Source organism: Macrobrachium nipponense, chromosome 8, assembly GCF_015104395.2.
Source record: "Macrobrachium nipponense isolate FS-2020 chromosome 8, ASM1510439v2, whole genome shotgun sequence".
Classification (NCBI taxonomy): Eukaryota; Metazoa; Arthropoda; class Malacostraca; order Decapoda; family Palaemonidae; genus Macrobrachium; species Macrobrachium nipponense.
The window spans coordinates 34,320,792-34,340,676 of NC_087203.1; the positions used below are offsets into that span (position 1 = coordinate 34,320,792).

Below are 19,885 nucleotides of genomic sequence, written 5' to 3' on the forward strand. Positions count from 1 at the left end.
AAGGGATGACCCGAACATTATTATCCAATAAAAAGTCAGATTTTACAACCCCTTGTCTTTCGAGTATAATTAACATTAAGCACACCAAAAATTTCATCAGGAAAAACCATGGTATCATATTTGCGCTTTTGAAAGGAAACAAAATCCTAATTTTCCTTTGAAAAATGATCCTTAAATATACGCAAATTCGGGGAAAAAAGTTTTAACTTATGTCACAATCATCTGGGAAGACTATGAATGGGTATATTTTGCGTTAAAAAAATCTGAAATATTAGTAAACTCCAATTCAGTACCATTTGAAGACATGAAATTCAGTACTTTTTGGAGACAGTAAAATTCACTACTTTTTTTGAAGACAGCGAAATTCAGTAGTTTTTGAAAACAATGAAATTCAGTGCTTTTGGAAGACAATGCAATTCAGTAGTTTTTGAAGACATGAAATTCAGTGCTTTTGGAAGACAACGCGAATGTCATTTTGGGTGACTAAACAATTTAATTTTGAGTAATAGAACAACATTCAACATGATGTCCTCACCATAACCTTGATGATGGGACAGGCGAGGACCAGAGACACGACCCAGACGAAGAGAACCGACCTTCGGCAGTTACTCATTGTGCACAACGAACGAGACCTCATCGGGAACACAATCACGATGAACCTGTTGGAAATAGAAAAGAAAATTTTGATTACTCCATATTCATTGTCATACATGATTTCAAGTTTACAGACTGCTGAAAACGGGGACTATTATTATTATTATTATTATTATTATTATTATTATTATTATTATTATTATTATTATTTGGGAAAAACTCTCCATCACGAGAGTTTATACAATGTTCTAAGGGGTCTACTATAATAAAAATGTTGAAAGTTCGTGTATAATTTATAAAAAACTTTATAAAAGCTTTCGAATCCTTGGACAGAAGACGAACCAAGAGAAGGGTTCGAAAGCTTTGTATAAAGTGTTTATAAATTATACACGAACTTTTAACATTTTTATTATTGTAGACCCCTTAGAAAATTATTATAAAATCACGATAAACTCCGTCACAGCAACAAGAAAGAATATACGAAAGAATAAATTAAATACGCGAGAGATTTACAGCCTTCAGGTCTAGTTCGCTTGAACTCTTTGTGGTGCAGAAAATAAAAACTGAGGTCAAAAAGCGTTCTATAAATATACTTTTGCACAAATGAAAAACTGGGAATGAAAAGTATAATCTTTGTGACCGTGGTATATATTTTTTTTAACCTTAAATAACGCATTTTATTAGTGCTGACATTTAGCTGGTTTTAGATACAGGAAAAGATGAAGTGTTGACGATATTTGACGCTTTTTCATAATCTGTCAAAAAAGGACTAAAAATGTTTCATAAGCTTTCAACGCATGAAATTAAAAGTGTGTGGAAAATCTGGACACTCAACAGTTCTTTTGATGTTATTAATATTTTGTTACTTATGTAGGGGTGTATTCATATGGGAAGAGAGGAGATCGTATAAACATTTTGATTTACTTTTTATTTATTTATTTTCTACGAGATGGATGGTCCAAAACCCCAGCTATTATTTAGATATAAATATTCACGGAGCTGTAAATATTAGTGAATATTTTAGAGATATTTTCTAAAGGAAGGGATGCACTAAAAACCAGCTACCGAACAAATATCAAGACGTAAAAACTGAAAATAAAAAAGTTTCTGATTTTACGGCTGGGACACAACAGGCATTTTTGGGGATGTGTCGAGGGGAAGGGAAGCACTGGAAACATGGGGTGGTTGGGGGGGGGGGGGGGGGGGGGGGGGGGGGGGGGGGGGGGGGGGGGGGGGGGGGGGGTGGCGGGAAATCTCTAATCATGTGAATAGCGTTTGAACATTTTAAGACGAACCTGCAAGCAGACAGAACGCACAACCATAAACATTGGGAGACTTGAAAATGAACATTTTCACATCAGCATATTGAGACGTGTTATTCGTTTGAAAATGTATGCACTCTATGTATTTAGAGTGTATATATAAATATATATTACGTATAACAAAGATATATGCCACGAAGGAAAAATAAACGAAGGAGTATCTGCGAGACCTTTCGACTTTAAACGTCCTTTACTCAGCAGTTTCTGCTTAGTAAAGGACGTTTAACGTCGAAAGGTTTCGCAGATACTCCTTCGTTTATTTTTCCTTCGTGGCATATATCTTATTTATGGATTTATCACGTTCCTAACTTTCGTGATTCAGTTATACATATATTATATGTATGATATATGTATGTATGTATGTATGTATGTATGTATGTATGTATATATATATATATATATATATATATATATATATATATATATATATATATATATATATAAACTTAAGACAAACAGTCGAAATTCCTGCGTGGACTTGTGCGCAAGCATTTCTTTACCGGCTCTAATGCACCTCTCTGGCAGCGTCTATAAAATTGGCGCTATCATTCATTCTCTTGAAAGCGCCCCTAGCGCTGAGTGCTTCTCTGCAAGGGAGGTCGTCCTTTGATTTCGGAATATTTTGGCAGTATTATTTCACCCTGGCTGAGAAGAGACCGGCGCCTCTCATGCATATTCTATGTGGCAGAATCTGTTCGAGTGATATACACTTCTAGAGGACACTGGGGGACTTCATAGGATATACGCAGAAAAGATACCGGTCAACTTCAGAGGATATACATAGAAAAGATACAAGTGAACTTCAGAAGATATACAAAGAAAAGATACGAGTAAACTTTAGAGGGTATGCGTAAAACAGATACAAGTGAACTTCAGAGGATTTAAGTAGAACAGATACAAGTGAACGTTAGAGGACATACGTAGAAAAGATACAAGTGAACGTTAGAGGATATACGTAAAACAGATACAAGTGAACCTCAGAGGATATACGTAAAAAAGATACAAGTGAAAAGATACCAGTGATTTTTAGGCGATACACTTGGAAACGATAGTAGTGAACTTCAGAGGATATACTTAGGAAAGATACGAGTGAACTTTAGACGATAAACGTAGAGAAGATACAAGTGAACTTCAGAGGATATACTTAGGAAAGATACGAGTGAACTTTTGACGATAAACGTAGAGAAGATACAAGTGAACTTCAGAGAATATGCGTAGAAAAGATGCTAATGAACTAGTAATGAACTTACTAGTGAACTTCAGGAGATACAATCGAAAAATTAACTACAGCAGATACACTTCTTAGATACTAGTGAACTTCAGAAGATACACTTCCAAAAGAAGTGTATCTTCTGAGAGACACGCTTGGAAACGATAGTAGTGAACTTCAGAGGTTATACTTAGGAAAGATACGAGTGAACTTCAGAGGATATACGGAGAGAAGATATAAGTGACCTTCAGAGGAAATACATAGAAAAGATGCTAATGAGCTTCAGAGGATATGCTTAGGAAAGATACAAGTGAACTGCAGAAGATATACTTAGAAATTAGAAGATATAAATGAACTTCAGGAAACACACATGGAAAAGATAGTAGTTAACTTCAGAAGATACACCTAGAAAAGGTACTAGTTATTTTCAGGAGATACAGTTGGAAAAGATACTAGTGAACTTCTGAGGATGTAAGTAGAAAATATACTAGTGAATTCAGAGCATATACTAGGGAATGATATTACTCAGCTTCAGGGGTAATACCGAAAAAGAATACCGGTGAACTTGATATTATACTCCTAATAGATACTAGTGAACTTCAGATGATATATTCTGAAAGTCTGCTACTGAACTTGAGAGGATATATCTAAAAAAAGATGCTGATCACCATAAGGTCCAATTAGCAAGGATACCCGTGAACTCAAAATGATAACGAGTATATACAGAAGAAGATATATACTTAAGAATAATACTAGTGGAAGTCACAGGTTACGTTTAAAAATTTGACAGGCAAACTTTATAGGCTTACAGGATACCTGTGAGATGTGATACTGGTTTAAGTCATTTGTTTCCTTAGAGGATACCAGTGAACCTCATAGGATATACTTGGATTATGTCTTTTCTAAGCATCTTGGCCAATGGAAGTCACGTTACTTTTGGTCTTAATGTTAGTTAAGTTTTTCCGAAAGTGGAGTTGTCGTTACATATAACACTGAATAAAAAATGTTTGTTTGAATGGTGTTTTTACGTTGCATGGAACCAGTGGTTATTCAGCAACGGGACCAACGACTTTACGTGACTTCCCAACCACGTCGAGAGTGAACTTCTATCACCAGAAATACACATCTCTCACACCTCGATGGAATGCCCGACAATCGAACTCGTAGCCACAGAGGTGACAGGTCAAGACCATACCGATCACGCCATTGAGGCGCTGCTAAAAATAAAATAAAATAAAATAAAAATTTGGCTATTTTTTTTTTTTTTTGTAACCATTTTCTTTAGAGCCCATTTCAATTTATTGAAGCAAGCAGAATAAGTAACAAAGCCAGTACACAAGGCTGCGCCAAACCTTATGAAAAAAAAAAAAAAAAAAAAAATTTTTTTGAAGGGTTTCTTTCTGACCGGAGATTTCAATGGCACGTTACATATCCAAAGGCGGAGCTGGACAGCTTATATAACTGGTATTGCTAAGTCATTTTCCATGACTTCAGGGAGGAAAGACGAAGCAACACGAACGGGAAATGTCGCTGCAAAAGACCGCACAATTCTGCTCTGAAAAAGCAGTCAGGAGTTGCAGAAGGTTGGTCAATGCTTACAGCAAGGCTTAGATGTTATTAAAAAGCCGCTTTGGTATCTATTTTCGCTTACTAACAAGCTACGTTGTTGTTGTTGTTGTTAATGTTGTTGTTGGTCGGGGAGCAGGAAAGCCTAAAAAAAGGTCTGAAAAAGGTGTTTTACTCTGGAGCTAAGCCTAATAATTACTTTGTTGTTGTTTTTGTTCTTCGTGCGACGGTGGGAGAGGGGGGGGGGGGGTGTTAAGAAAGCCTAAAAAGGTTAGAAACAGGTGTTTCGCGTTGAGTTAGAGATAAGGGAATTTTACCTCTCCCTTGCTGTCCATCCAACTTCTTTATCGTTAACTTATTCTAATTCCCCTTTTTCGCTGAGGAACAAATCCTTGGGGGATGTCCTATCAGTCTAGAAATATGATTCATTGATCTCGTTTAACTACTGAACAGCGCTCTGGCTATTCGTTCTGTTTCACTTATATATTGCTGACCTTTTCAAATTAAAAATCTTCTTTTGTCTAAGGGAAACATTTTTCACCCCGAGGGCTTCTCGTCCCCTGTGAGTAATCTATTTTCATTATGATCAATTTGACCTGCTTTGACCCATTCCATTTGCTGTTGAGGCTTAAATGGAATGAATGCATCTCGATAATTCCGTTTTGGGTTAGAGGAGTGATCAGTCGTAAATGTTTCGTCATTTGCTTTCCATATTGCCATAAATAAACCTTTTTGAGCTCTCTACTGACCATGTCATCAAAAATTGTAATCGATTTTCCTTTTTAATTTTTTTTTTGAATGTCCTTTCTGAATTTAAAAAAAATCCATTATACAAAAACAAAGGTCTTTTGGACAGGCAACGTAATATCTTTTTTTAACTCAGGAAAAAAAACGAGTTTTCTGTATAGCCTTGGCCCATGAAACCCTTAGCCACGGCCCAGGAAACTCAACCACGGTTCAGTGGTGGTCAGTGTTGTTGGTACATATAACGGTGCCATGAGCACAATTATGGCCAACTTTAACCTTAAGTAAAAGAAACATTACTGAGGCTAAAGGGCTGCAATTTGTCATGTTTGATGATGGGAGGTTTGGATGATCAACATACCCATTTGCAGCCCTCTAGCCTCAGTAGTTTTTAAGATCTGAGGGAGGATAGAAAAAGTGCGAATGGACAGACAAAACCAAGTCATTAGTTTCATTTCGTTAAAAAGAAAAAATGTTATACGAATCAGGAAAAACAGAAGCAACAGGAGAGTTCCAAAGCCTAGACGAGCAGTTCACTATGGTAACCACACCCTCCTCGGCATCTTTATAAAAATGATAAAATAATGCATAGGCGAAACCGTCTTTAGTAATGACTAAATACACCCGTATTCTTAGTTCGTTCATTTCTTTTAAATAATAATGATGTCTTTTTGAAATACGGGGTTCAGACGTATTTGTCACATTTTCGAAGAAGACGAAAATAAATAAATAAAGAATAGTATTTACAAATAAACAGTGTTTAAGATATTTGCAAGAAAGAGAAAAAATATATCTAGAGAACTTTAAAATACACACACACATACACACACACACATATATAATATATATATTATATATATATATAGGTATATATATATATATATATATATATATATAGATATAATATGTATATTATTGTATGTATATATTGAGCATTCATAAAAGAATCTCCAGGACATACTACTGTCTTTAAAATGTTTCTGGAGCTTTCCGCATTCTCTCTCAACTCTTCAGCAATAAAAATTAGGCTATATAAAATATATGTTTTTTTTCTGGCTGTTTTTTCCTGTGATATGAGCTTCTGAGATGGCAGTCACCCAGGTAATTTCCTCTCTCTCTCTACTCTCTCTCTCTCTATCTCTCTCTCTCTCTCTCTCTCTCTCTCTCTCTCTCTCTCCATTACTGTCTAGTATCCAATCCCGTCTCCCTACGTCGCTTTCATAGACTAGATCGTACAGGAAATTAAAAAGTGTCCGCGTTAGTCTCAATACTTGTAAGATAACACGCAAAGAAGTCTTACAATATATTATATATATATATATATATATATATATATATATATTATATATATATATATACGTATATACATAAATATATACATACATACGTCATATATATACTATATATGTATATACTTACATACATACGTTATATTTATAGATATACATATATATACAATATATATATATATATATAATATATATATATATATATATATATTATATATATACTATATATATATATATATATATATATATATATATATATATACTATATATATACACACACACACACACACACACACACATATATATATATATATATATTATATATGATATATATATATATATATATATATATATATATATATGTATGTAGTATGTATGTGTGAGTTTGGAATTCGATTGCGTTTACATACGAAGACTAGAATTACCGATAGCGACTGCAGCTAACAGAGGAATCCGAGGTCTTTTGTCAAGACTTTGAGCCCCAGTGCACCGCTCCCAATACTCTAGGAAAAACCTCAGGCTCAGGTCATTGATGTATAGTCCTGCTCTCCATCAGCTATCATTCCACCTACTTGAATTCTAATAACTTCGATGGTGAAATCGGATAATGGATAACAAGTTAATTTCTGGGCTCAGCCTGTGTCGCTCTGTGAAATGATTCCTTTAGCACTCATTTCTAAGGTAAAAGTATTGCACAGGTCACTGCCCAGAAATAGATTTTTCCTCCGTCAAAATCCCTTTTCCCGTGTCTTACCTTACCAAGCTCTAGCGTGATCCGGGACTTGGATGTCTGAGATCATGAGGCAACGAAAACAATGACAACGAATCACAGAATAGCTGACAGACGACGGCATAAACATCGTGATGTGCATAATGGGACTAAGGAAATTTCTCTCCTCGTTGCTGTCTGACTCAAAAACAATTTTTCTCGGTCGCGGTTTGACGCAAAAACTATTTCTCTCCTTTGCTTTTTGACGCAAAAACAGTTTCTCTCCGTCGCTGTTTGACTCAAAAACAATTTCTCTCCGTCGCTGTTTGACTCAAAAACAAATTCTGTCTGTCGCTGTCTGACTCAGAAACTATTTTTCTCCGTTGCTGGTTAACTCAAAAACAGTTTCTCTCCGTTGCTGTTTGACTCAAAAACAATTTCTCTCCATCGCTGTTTGACTCAAAAACAGTTTCTCCCCGTCGCTGTTTGCCTCAAAAACAGTTTCTCTCCATCGTTGTTTGACTCAAAAACAGTTTCTCTCCATCGCTGTTTGACTCAAAAAAATTTTCTCTTGGTCACTGTGTGAGTCAAAAACAATTTGTCTCTGTCGCTGTTTACCTCAAAAACAGTTTCTCTCCGTCGCTGTTTGACTCAAAAACAATTTCTCTCGGTCGCTGTGTGACTCAAAAACAATTTCTCTCTGTCGCTGTTTGACTCAAAAACTATTTTTCTCTGTCGCTGTTTGATTCAAAAACAATTTCTCTCCGTCGCTGTTTAACTCAAAAACAACTTCTCCCCGTCGCTGTTTAACAAAAACAATTTTTCTCTGTTGCTGTTTGACTCAAAAACAATTTCTCTCCGTCGCTGTTTAACTCAAAAACAATTTCAACCCCGTCGCTGTTTAACTCAAAAACAGTTTCTCTCCGTCGCTGTTTGACTCAAAAACAATTTCTCTCCGTCGCTCTTCGACTCAAAAACAAATTCTCTCCGTTGCTGTGTGACTGAAAAATAATTTATCTCCATCGCTGTTTGACTCAAAAACAAATTCTCTCCGTCGCTGTTTGACTCAAAAACAATTTCTCCCCGTCGCTGTTTGACTCAAAAAACAATTTCTCACTGTCGCTGTCTGACTCAAAAACAATTTCTCCCCATCGTTGTCTGACTCAAAAACAATTTCTCTCCGTCGCTGTTTGACTCAAAAACAATTTCTCCCCGTCACTGTTTGACTCTAAAATAATTTCTACCCCGTCACTGTTTGACTCAAAACAATTTCTCCCCTTTGCTGTTTTACTTAAAAATGATTTCTCTTCGTCGCTGTCTGACTCAAAAACAATTTCTCCCATTCACTGTCTGACTCAAAAATAATTTTTCTCCGTCGCTGTCTGACTCAAAAAAAATTTCTCCTCGTCACTGTCTGACTCAAAAACAATTTCTCTCCGTCGCTGTCTGACTCAAAAACAATTTCTCTCCGTTGCTGTTTGACTCAAAAACAATTTCTCTTCGTCGCTGTCTGACTCAAAAACAACAATTTCTCTCCGTTGCTGTTTGACTCAAAAACAATTTCTCTTCGTCGCTGTCTGACTCAAAAGCAATTTCTCTCCGTCGCTATCTGACTCAAAAACAATTTCTCCCAGTCACTATCCGAGTCAAAAGCCATTTCTCCCTGTCGCTATCTGACTCAAAACAATTTCTCCCCGTCGCTGTTTGACTCTAAAATAATTTCTCCCCTTCGCTGTTTTACTCAAAAACGATTTCTCTTCGTCGCTATCTGACTCAAAAACAATTTCTCCCCATCAATGCCTGACTCAAAAACAATTTCTCTCCGTCGCTGTCTGACTCAAAAACAATTTCCCCCCGTCGCTGATAGACTCAAAAACAATTTCTCCCCTTCGCTATCTGACTAAAAAACAATTTCTCCCCTTCGCTATCTGACTCAAAAACAATTTCTCTCCGTCGCTATCTCACTCAAAAACAATTTCTCTCCGTCGCTATCTGAATCAAAAACAATTTCTCTCCATCGCTATCTGACTCAAAAACAATTTCTCTCCGTCGCTATCTCACTCAAAAACAATTTCTTCCTGTCGCTATCTGACTCAAAAACAATTTCTCCCCTTCGCTATCTGACTCAAAAATAATTTCTCTCCTCCGTTCGCTATCTGGACTCAAAAACATTTAAAATTTTCCTCTCCGTCGCTATCTGACTCAAAAACAATTTCTCTCCGTCGCTATCTGACTCAAAAACAATTTCTCTCCGTCGCTGTCTGACTCAAAAACAATTTCTCTCCGTCGCTGTCTGACTCAAAAACAATTTCTCTCCGTCGCTGTTTGACTCAAAAACAATTTCTCTCCGTCGCTGTTTGACTCCAAAAAAACACCGTTTCTCTCCGTCCGCTGTTTGACTCAAAAAAAACAATTTCTCCCCTTCCCCGTCACTGTTTGGACCTCAAAAACAATTTCTCTCTGTCGCTTTCTGACTCAAAAACAATTTCTCCCCGTTGTTGTCTGACTTAAAAACAATTTCTCTCCGTCGCTGTTTGACAGAAAAACAATTTCTCTCCGTCACTGTTTGACTCAAAAATAATTTCTCTCTGTTGCTGTTTGACACAAAAACAATTTCTCTCCGTTGCTGTTTGACTAATAAACAATTTCTCTCCGTCGCTGTTTGACTAAAAAACAATTTCTTCCCATCACTGTTTGACTCAAAAACAATTTCTCCCCTTCGCTGTTTGACTCAAAAACAATTTCTCTTCTTTGCTGTTTGACTCATAAACAATTTCTCTTCGTCGCTGTTTGAATCAAGAACAATTTCTCCCTGTCGCTGTTTGACTCAAAACAACTTCTCCCCTTCGCTGTTTGATTCATAAACAATTTCTCTCCGTCGCTGTTTGACTCAAAAACAATTTCCCTTCATGGCTGTCTGACTCAAAAACAATTTCTCCCCTTCGCTGTCTGACTCAAAAACAAATTCTCTCCGTCACTGTCTGACTCAAAAACAATTTCTCTCTGTCGCTGTCTGACTCAAAAACAATTTCTCTCCGTCGCTATCTGACTCAAAAACAATTTTTCCCCGTCGCTGTCTGACTCAAAAACAATTTCTCTCCGTCGCTGTCTGACTCAAAAACAATTTCTCACCGTCGCTGTCTGACTCAAAAACAATTTCTCCCCGTCGCTGTTTGACTCAAAAACAATTTCTCCCCGTCACTGTTTGACTCGAAAACAATTTCTCTCTGTCGCTTTCTGACTCACAGACAATTTCTCCCCATTGTTGTTTGACTTAAAAACAATTTCCCTCCGTTGCTGTTTGACAGAAAAACAATTTCTCTCCGTCACCGTTTGACTCAAAAACAATTTCTCTCTGTCGCTGTTTGACACAAAATCAATTTCTCTCCGTTGCTGTTTGACTCATAAACAATTTCTCTCCGTCGCTGTTTGACTAAAAAACAATTTCTCCCCATCGCTGTTTGACTCAAAAACAATTTCTCCCCTTCGCTGTTTGACTCAAAACAACTTCTCCCCTTCGCTGTTTGATTCATAAACAATTTCTCTCCGTCGCTGTTTGATTCAAAAACAATTTCTCTCCGTCGCGGTTTGACTCAAAAACAATTTCTCTCCGTCGCTGTTTGACTCAAAAATAATTTCTCCCTTTTGCTGTCTGACTCAAAAGCAATTTCTCCCCGTCGCTGTTTGACTCAAAAACAATTTCTCCCCTTTGCTGTCTGACTCATAAACAAATTCTCCCTGTCGCTGTTTGACTCAAAAACAATTTCTCCCCGTCGCTGTTTGACTCAAAAGCAACTTCTCCGATCCCCGAAGCGAAAATTAACGAAGTGATGCCAATAGATATAAAAAAAAAGATGAAATACTATATGTTTATAGATGTATAACATCCGAGCCAGAGTTCATTTGATCATGTAAGTCCAGATCTTGAGTAAAACCTTTGATGATCTACCTCAGGCTAATAAGGCTCGTAAAGTCTAGTGGAAATAGAGATTTTAATTCTACAAGGCAGCTCAGCATTAGTCGAGCTGACACTCTGGATATTCAGCCTTAACTCACAGATCTTCAAAAATTAAACTCTATCTTGAGATTCATTACTGCCATTGACTAAAGAGAGAAGACGAATTAAGCATTCATATATATAAGTTCACTGAAAGAAATATATGCAAATGGAATATTTATAATACCAAAAGGACCCTTCCACGAAAAAAAAAAAAAAATGCGACACTAGACATCATAAAAAAAATTCGTTCCAATAGTTATCTTTCCACAAACACCATTTACCCATCTAATGCAAACTCACTCACTCACTCACTCTCTCTCTCTCTCTCTCTCTCTCTCTCTCTCTCTCTCACAAAAAAAGGGGAAATCTCATCATCGCGCACCTTCTACCTGTCCTCTCGTCGACTGATCATCCCCTAATTAACGAATTCCTGGTCATTTCGTCCCTATACAGCCGCTCCTTCGACTGAATCGTCTTTGATCTTGTGTAGATTCTCGCTCCCCTCCCTATCCCACCCCCCGAAAATCCCCAACCCCCCTCCCCTCTCCTCATATCTCTCATCTGTCCATCTGTTGTCCCCGCCGTTCTCGTTCCCTATCTACTCCGGTTTTTCTTTTCCTCTTTCCATCCCTATCCCCGGGAGGAGAGGTAAAGATGGAACCCATATATCGAAGGCGTTAAAGAAAATCACCGAATAATAGTAATGATTATTTTATTCTCTTGTGATTGCCTCATCTTTCCCCTTTCTTTTAATTTTTCTATTTTTTCGTCATAACTTGAAATTTTCTTTCTTTATATCAGAATATTGGTCATGAGTTTTTATGATAAGACGATCAAGTGGAATCGAGGATGAAAAAGCAGCGAATCCAATTCTTGTTTTCCCGCTGTATACCAGAAAAATTAACGATGACAAACACTATAATAATACACGTAAATAAAAAAAAACCAAAAGAACCTTTATCATGCCTTGCAGTCCCTTCTCATAGTACAATGAAAAATGAATGTCATAAAACTCCCTTCACCCGCCCCGTCCAACGCCCCTGCAAAATAAAAAGCATAAAACCCAAAAGGAAAGCCGGCAATCGGAATCCAATTAAATTTCCACTGTTGACATCATCGGTTGTCAGTTTACTTTTATTTCCTGAATCGAATGATTCCATCGGCTGTAATTGCCTCCTCCTCCTTCTCAGGGTCTCCTTGGTTCTCCGGACGAGTTTTAAAAATGCAAGCTTTTTCCTAAGTTCGTTTTTAAATGGTTAATGTCTCCTGTGCTTGGCTGGTATTGAGGATTGCTTTTTTTTCTGTCGTAATTGGTTTGTGAGTGAACAAAATATTGATAATCAGGTCAAATGGGTCTTAAAGAAAATCGGAAATAAAACTTTGTCTTTGATTTGAGTTTAAAAGTCATCGTTAAACAGCATGAGGACAAAGCGGAACGTTTCGTTTCTGTTAACGTTTGTGCACCAATTTAGTAACAGAAAGAGAGAGAGAGAGAGAGAGAGAGAGAGAGAGAGAGAGAGAGAGAGAGAGAGGAGGAGGTCAGAATACAAGCAACAGGTAGTTTCGCTCTGCACAAGCAGAATGGTGCAGATTCAAGGAAGCTTTTCCTTTCAAAGGAGAGAGAGAGAGAGAGAGAGAGAGAGAGAGAGAGAGAGAGAGAGAGAGAGAGGAACGTCTCAGTATTGGAGGAAATCTTGCTCTATAAACGAAAAGCTCCTGGGAACAGAATCGGAGTGGAAAAGAAAAGCACCACTCATCAAGGTCCAACTCGAACACGGCCGTTCACAGGGAAAAAAAGCGATGGAATTCAAACCTGAATAGCGATGAACATTAAAGCAAGCCATACTGGATGTTTAAAAAAAAAAAAAAAAAAAAAAAACCTGGAGTGTGACTCTGCGTTCGGTTCTGCCACACGGGATTTCGAAATTTCTCTGGAAGCATAATCGCCACAAGATAACGATGCCCAGTGATGCAGTTGTTACTGGAGACGAAAGAGGTGTTTACTTATGGTAAAGGAGATCTCACTTTATGATGAGGCTAGAGTGCTAGCGGAGGACCCTTAGGTTTTTACTATTATTTCCTCTGGTAAAAATATGAAAGAATGAACAGGAAAGATTAAACAGGAACCATTAAAATCTTATTAGGGTAACCCTTCCACACTGCAGTTACTCGTTTTAGTCCTTGGTCTTATTTCCTCTTGTAACAGGCGAAGCGTATGATTAATTCAGGATAAAGCAAAGTATTATACTAAAATTTAACTCCGTTATTTTGAGCAATTGTGAGCTGTTCTGCTCGTCTAAAAATCTCTCGTCTCATTTTTCTTTTACAAAAGAGGTAAGTTAAGTCCATATTTTAAGAAAATATATTAATTGGCATTTAATCCCAAAAAGAACTGACTTGTACGCTCCTTGAATGAAGAGAGGTTATTGGAAACAAGAAAATACACGCTAAAAGAGGCCCATTGACAGAATTTTGATGAAAACAAAGGAAGAGTGTAAAAAACAAATCATACTAATAAAATCACAAAAAGGCTAAAGTCCCACGTTATTAAATAGGTAACAGGCTCATCCATAATCTTGAGTATTAGCTATTAGTATTATATACCTCAACGCAATTAATTTTTTATTTATGATCTGTTGATTGTTGATGGCCATGAGGAGAGATACTTTATACATCAATGTCAAAAGTCTTCATAAAACTGTTGAGGTGATGGTAAAATTACAAGCGTCATTATAGAAATAAGAACGTTAAGAAAAACTTTAAAAAAATATTGAGAATGAAAGGCAGCTAAAAAGTAATGAACTAAAAAAAAAGGAAAATAAAAAACGTATGTTTGGGATAAAAAATGGCAAGTACAAATGGAGTTAATCTAAACTTGCAACCCTAGGACTTAGAGTTACTGGCACTATAAGCGATATAAAAACTTGTTCCTTATTTTCTCATCAACGCTATGGCTGAGGTAGCGGAAACGAAGTGTCCTTATTGAACCCAGGCCTGATGAATTAAAAATTGGGTTCATCCTCACCAAAAATGGGGTGGATAGGAACTGGGAAAACAGGTAATGACAATGAAAACGGACAAATAGCAGCCTTTATCACTGTCATCCGCGGGAGGCGTCTACCTGCCCTGTAATGCGATGCAGACAAATGAGGGAATATAAACCAAAACCAAGAAAAAAAAATGCTAAAATACGTGACGCATCAGACCATAATATTTCGATATAAAAAAAATCCCCTACAGAGAAAAGAAAACGATTTAACTTCAAGATGTCTCACAAAACGACCCCAATTTAGGCTCCTTTTCCATTCACTACATCACACATAACATGACAAACTATTGTTGTATGTATGACAGAACGGTAATGGGAGATGACTACAGGTATGGCGGGTAAATTTCAACTGACTGCGTGTGTACAATGAACATGTCAAAGTAAAGGCAACACAACACGCAACATTTCGGTGCTCCAGCTTTTCATTTCAAAGTTCTCATATAACTAGGTCTGGGTCCTCCAACTCTTCTGGTGTTTACGGAGCCCAGCGAACACTATCCCGTTTTATTGTCCAAGGGGTTGTGCTAATGTGATAAACTAACGCTATCACTTCTTTTCTCACCCCATCTAGCCATACACAAACATACATACTTAAATTCACGGTAGAAAGATAAGTGAAACATGGGACTTGGAATAGGTACTTTCGTATATTTTACGAAAGTACTTGTTCTTGGAATAGGTACTTTCGTATATTTTACGAAAGTACATGTTCCAAGTCCCTGTTTCACTTACCTTTCTACCGTGAATTTAAGGATATTCTCAAGTACGTGTTCCTTCATGCTACATTGGACAAATACACACACACACATATATATAAAAGATTGCGTATGCTTGTATGTACTAACATCAAAATGTTGCATGCAGTCACTGCTATGGCATGATTATCCTGCACAGATATTCGTCAGTGCAGGTAGTTTTTTTTTATATAACACTTATTCCATCAAGGATCATGGTAGCAGCCGTGGTTAACCCTTCGGTTCTCGGCAAGTCTTTTGGAATGAATTTCCTGGCCCCATGTAATTTCTTAGCCGCCCTGCTGAAGGTGGTACCGCCCATTCACAGCTGGATCGACTTCGAGCCCAGAACTCTGCTACCAGCTGTGCCATTCCCTCTAATAAGGCTGAGTGTATTGAAAAAAAAGAAGCATTGGTCACTATTCACTTAAGGATAACCCTCCTTTGCCGAGAACCACAAAATCAGCGGCTTCGTGCAACTACACAGGAGACTCATCCGCAGCGCTTTGAACATCCCATAAACATTGCGTCATTCACCTCTATCATGTACGTAATCAGCTGTTTTCTCGATTTTAAGGTACTTCGTTGCCTCTTTCAGTCCCTCTGCTCAGCTCCTACAAGGTCCTTCCTCCCAACAATTCTAAATTACACAATTACCTCCAGCCTACCGACCTCTTTTTCTCCCCACGTGACCAAACCATCTCGAAACATACTGAGCGAGGGGGCGCATGGATGAACGTCCTTTTTAACATCATACACAACTTACGGTCACAGGTTAAAGAATGATTCAAGAGCTGGTAATTGGTCAAAAATAGCTACATTGTTATCAGATACAGGGAACTGCTTCGAAAGATGATCCTCACTTTAAAAATGGACCCGTCTCCGTTATTAGGATTGAAATTCTGAAGTGCAATCATTTATGTAGTTCTTATGTTGACCTTTGCTCCTGAGTTGCCTGCTGTTCTCAGTGGATATTCATAGGGGTTAAAATTTCATCCACCTCAACTGTGATTGTTTGCACTCTTGACTCTCTATTGCTCTCTGTGAATTTTTTATTTTTCCTTTTCATATTTGACTGGTTGCTGAAAGGTAAACCGATATTATGCATTTTATTTACTGAATCTGCCAGTCCTTCCTTCGCCAGTATATATATTTCTATCTCCTTCTTCTTTTATACTCAAGTTTACACGATTATAAAGTTACTGACTAAACCGTAGTCGTATCTCTCCCTCTCGTGATAACTTTCTATTCCTTTTCCATTTGCCAATATCTCTCTCTCTCTCTCTTTCTCTCTTTCTTCGTGCCCCTTCAATTATATTATTTTCATTTTGACTGGGCTGATACCGCTTACATCGATAAACATTTATTGACTTCACTGCAACCTCTCTTCTCTCTCTCTCTCTCTCTCTCTCTCTCTCTCTCTCTCTCTCTCTTCCTTCTCCAGAGGCATTCTCCTCTCTTTCATCCCCTCCCCCCTTAACCGTCTACCTCCTGTTGATAACGATTGTTTCCTCAGCCTCTCCCACCTATTTGAAAACTAGGCTCCCCAGTGGAAAGCTGTCACTATCATGCACTTGAGCTGCATGCCTCATTCTTTCTCTAACATCTCACGTCTTCCTCGTGTAGAGAACAAAAACAAAGCAAAAACAAAAATCCTTTCCTTGGGTCTTTTTCCAGAGGTGAAGAAGGTCTCCTTTGCCTATGAAATCTCTAACTGGATTTTTTTTAAAAAGTTCCATTTTGTCCCCAACTTGAAAGCTCTTCTTCGGCGAATATCCACTTGTGGTTTGAGTGCTGCGAAAATGTAGGCCAAGGACTAAGCGCTAGGGCCTACGAGGTCATTCAGGGCCGAAACTGACAGTAAAAAGTTCGTAAGGTGTAACAGGAGGAAAACCTCATAGCTGCACTACGAATCAGTTGTCAGGAGAGGGTGGAAAGTAAGGAGAGAGAGAAAGATATGAACGGAGGTTCAGTAAAAAGAATGAAAAGGGTTGCAGCTAGGGGACGAAGGGACGCTGCAAAGAACCTTAAGCAATCCTACAGTGCACCGCATGAGGTGACTGATGGCACTAGCCCCCTACGGGGCTGTCGGTCCACAATAAGCCTCTTATCCCCGTCAACTCTCTATCAAATTTAGGGGAACCCTTGGGGCACAGGGTCTTGCTGGCACAGCCTCATCTCAACCAAACAACTAAGATACCATAAGGAAAATACGAGTCTTGCTAATCTGGATTTCTGAAAATTCCATTTTGCTGCACTGTCGCAGTGGTCTTCAACATTTTTGAGGTCATGGCCTACTTTTGATATCTCCAAATACCCATGGCCCACTACTTCAGATTTAGAATAAGAATATATAAGTCCAAAATAAAACGTATAGTTCCTGGTACTGGAATTTTATTACATATTATCATAAATTCAAAATATAGGTTTCCATAAATTCAATATTCAAAATATAAGTTTTCATAAATTCAATATAGAAATATGCTCAGAATCTTTTCATGACCAATATACAAATATGCTCAGAATCTTTTCATGACCATTTTTATGATCTAAAAATTAACTCGTGAGCAATTAATGGAATAGAATAAGGAAAAGAAAATATATTTATTGCCATATTTTTTCATACACTGTTTATTTATAATTATAGGTCCGGATAAAAGAAAATATAATATACTTTTATTTCATCCCATGGCTCACAGGTAGAAGACCTTGTATATTGAGGAGGTATTCCAAATACGCCCTATAATTCTAGTTTATCGATTCAAAAATACCTGGAATGCTTAGAACGTTAGAGGCGCCTATAAGAAAACATGTACACAAATCAACGACTATTAGACGAAATAGAACAGAATCAAATAGAAGATACGATTTAGGCCGAAGGCCCAAGCGCTGAGACCTGCGAGGTCACTCAGTGCAGAAAGGAAAACTGAGATGAAAAGGTTTGAAGGTGTAACAGGCGGGAAATATAGCAGTTGCGCTACAATAAAATTTTTTATACGAGGACGAAAAGTAAGATGAAAGAACGAATATGAATGGAGGTATAGGAAAAGGAAAGAAAAGGATTGCCGCTAAGGGCCGAAGGGGCGCTGCAAAGAACATTAAATAATGCCTAGGGGGTAAACGAAATGGCAAAACTGTTCAGTCACCTGAAAGGAATCTGAAGAGCTGATGCAGGCGAAGCCACTTTCTAGGAAATTCGCAGGAAGCTAAAATGATCTTGAATGAATTGAGCGAAGAGAACGCGTCCTGAAAACAGGTATAGTACACAGACGACAAAAATGCAGGGTGAGAACCATTCCTTATCGATCTCTTCCCTTCCATGAATTACCCTGATGCTCTAGACCCCGGTAAGGCAACACAACCTTGTTAAGGTAACCGTTCTCTTCAATGGAGGAAAGTAACGATAATATTCTATACCATATTTTCATGTGTTCCTTACTTATCCGCTTTCCTTTCTCTTCGTAAAAATAGAAAAGTAGAAAAAAAAGATATCAGACATAAGCTCAGAATTAAAGAGTACCAGGACGACTAATGGTAGGTTACCGGACAATTAAAATAAATGTAAGAGAGAGAGAGAGAGAGAGAGAGAGAGAGAGAGAGAGAGAGAGAGAGTAATTAAAAGTTCAAAGTCCATATGAACAAGGAGGGGTAACTACATTGGTAATAAGCCTAAGAGCTATTGAAACCTACATCAAACTTATAGAACGTCAATGGTGTCACAAATGATTACCAGTAAAGTAAACGACTGAGTAGCGCATCCTTGTTAACGGGAAGTGTACTCTGTGAAACCATTACATCAAACCGAATATTACTGGGGAAACCTACGTGTTGGTGAAAATGGCATGAATGGATTTGGAACAACACTAATTGGCCCTCGAGTGTCGAGACTTCAATGGTTAGGCAATTATTTCTTCCAACAAATGCAGAGTTGTATGTCAAGAGCAGTTCTTAATAGTAAACGCAAATCTAGTCATAATATTCTGACTCTCGAGTTTTGACTTCTGAATCAATAGTCTGAGATTGAGAATGATCTATCTTCTCATTTCTAAACATATGCCAATGGAGCGGACAAGCACAATCCTTTTTCTAGCTCACGTCGGAAGAAAATAGGAAAACAAAAAAAAGGAATGAAATGCGGGGGTTAACCACGAAGGAAACGACGGACCTTCTGTCTATTGAAGGAAAAATAGAGTCAGGAAGAGAATTCCCAATTGGAAGAAACAGCCACCCAAATACGTCACTCCCAAATGATTACCCAGCTTCAAGTTAATATAATCGATAAGTAATTTACCCTTAACAAACAGCGATGACAGCTAAAGCAAGCAAACAGGGAAGGAAGCCATTATTACCTCTGCTTGGCTTACATAGTGATCTACGAATCCTAAAATAAGAGGAGTCCCCTGTCTCTAACGAAATAAACCTAAGGCCAGAAAAAAAAAAGGGAGAGATTTCCTGCCTTTTGCCAAACAAAACAACACTTTTCAAAAGAGAAGGACCAGAAGAAGAAGAAGGGGAAGAGACGACCCCTTCCAGATGCTTTTCAAACAACTCTCTCTCAGCTGAAAGGGGAAGACCCTCTACTCACCCTGAGAGCAACCTTTTGGGTTCTCCTTTCATTTGAATTCTTGCCTTCGTCTCATACACAGAGAGAGAGGAGAGGAGAGAGAG

General features: G+C 37.8%; 1 protein-coding gene across 7 annotated transcripts in view; it reads right to left on the bottom strand.

The window, feature by feature from the left end:
- The window catches only part of LOC135222669 (galanin receptor 2a-like), a 711,404-nt gene that overhangs the window by 26,044 nt on the left and 665,475 nt on the right, over window positions 1-19,885 (bottom strand). For all 7 annotated transcript variants that reach the window (XM_064260820.1, XM_064260822.1, XM_064260816.1 and 4 more), the window contains one exon: window positions 536-659. In XM_064260820.1, the coding sequence (XP_064116890.1) occupies window positions 536-659 (124 nt within the window). The remainder of the gene's footprint in view (window positions 1-535; window positions 660-19,885) is intronic.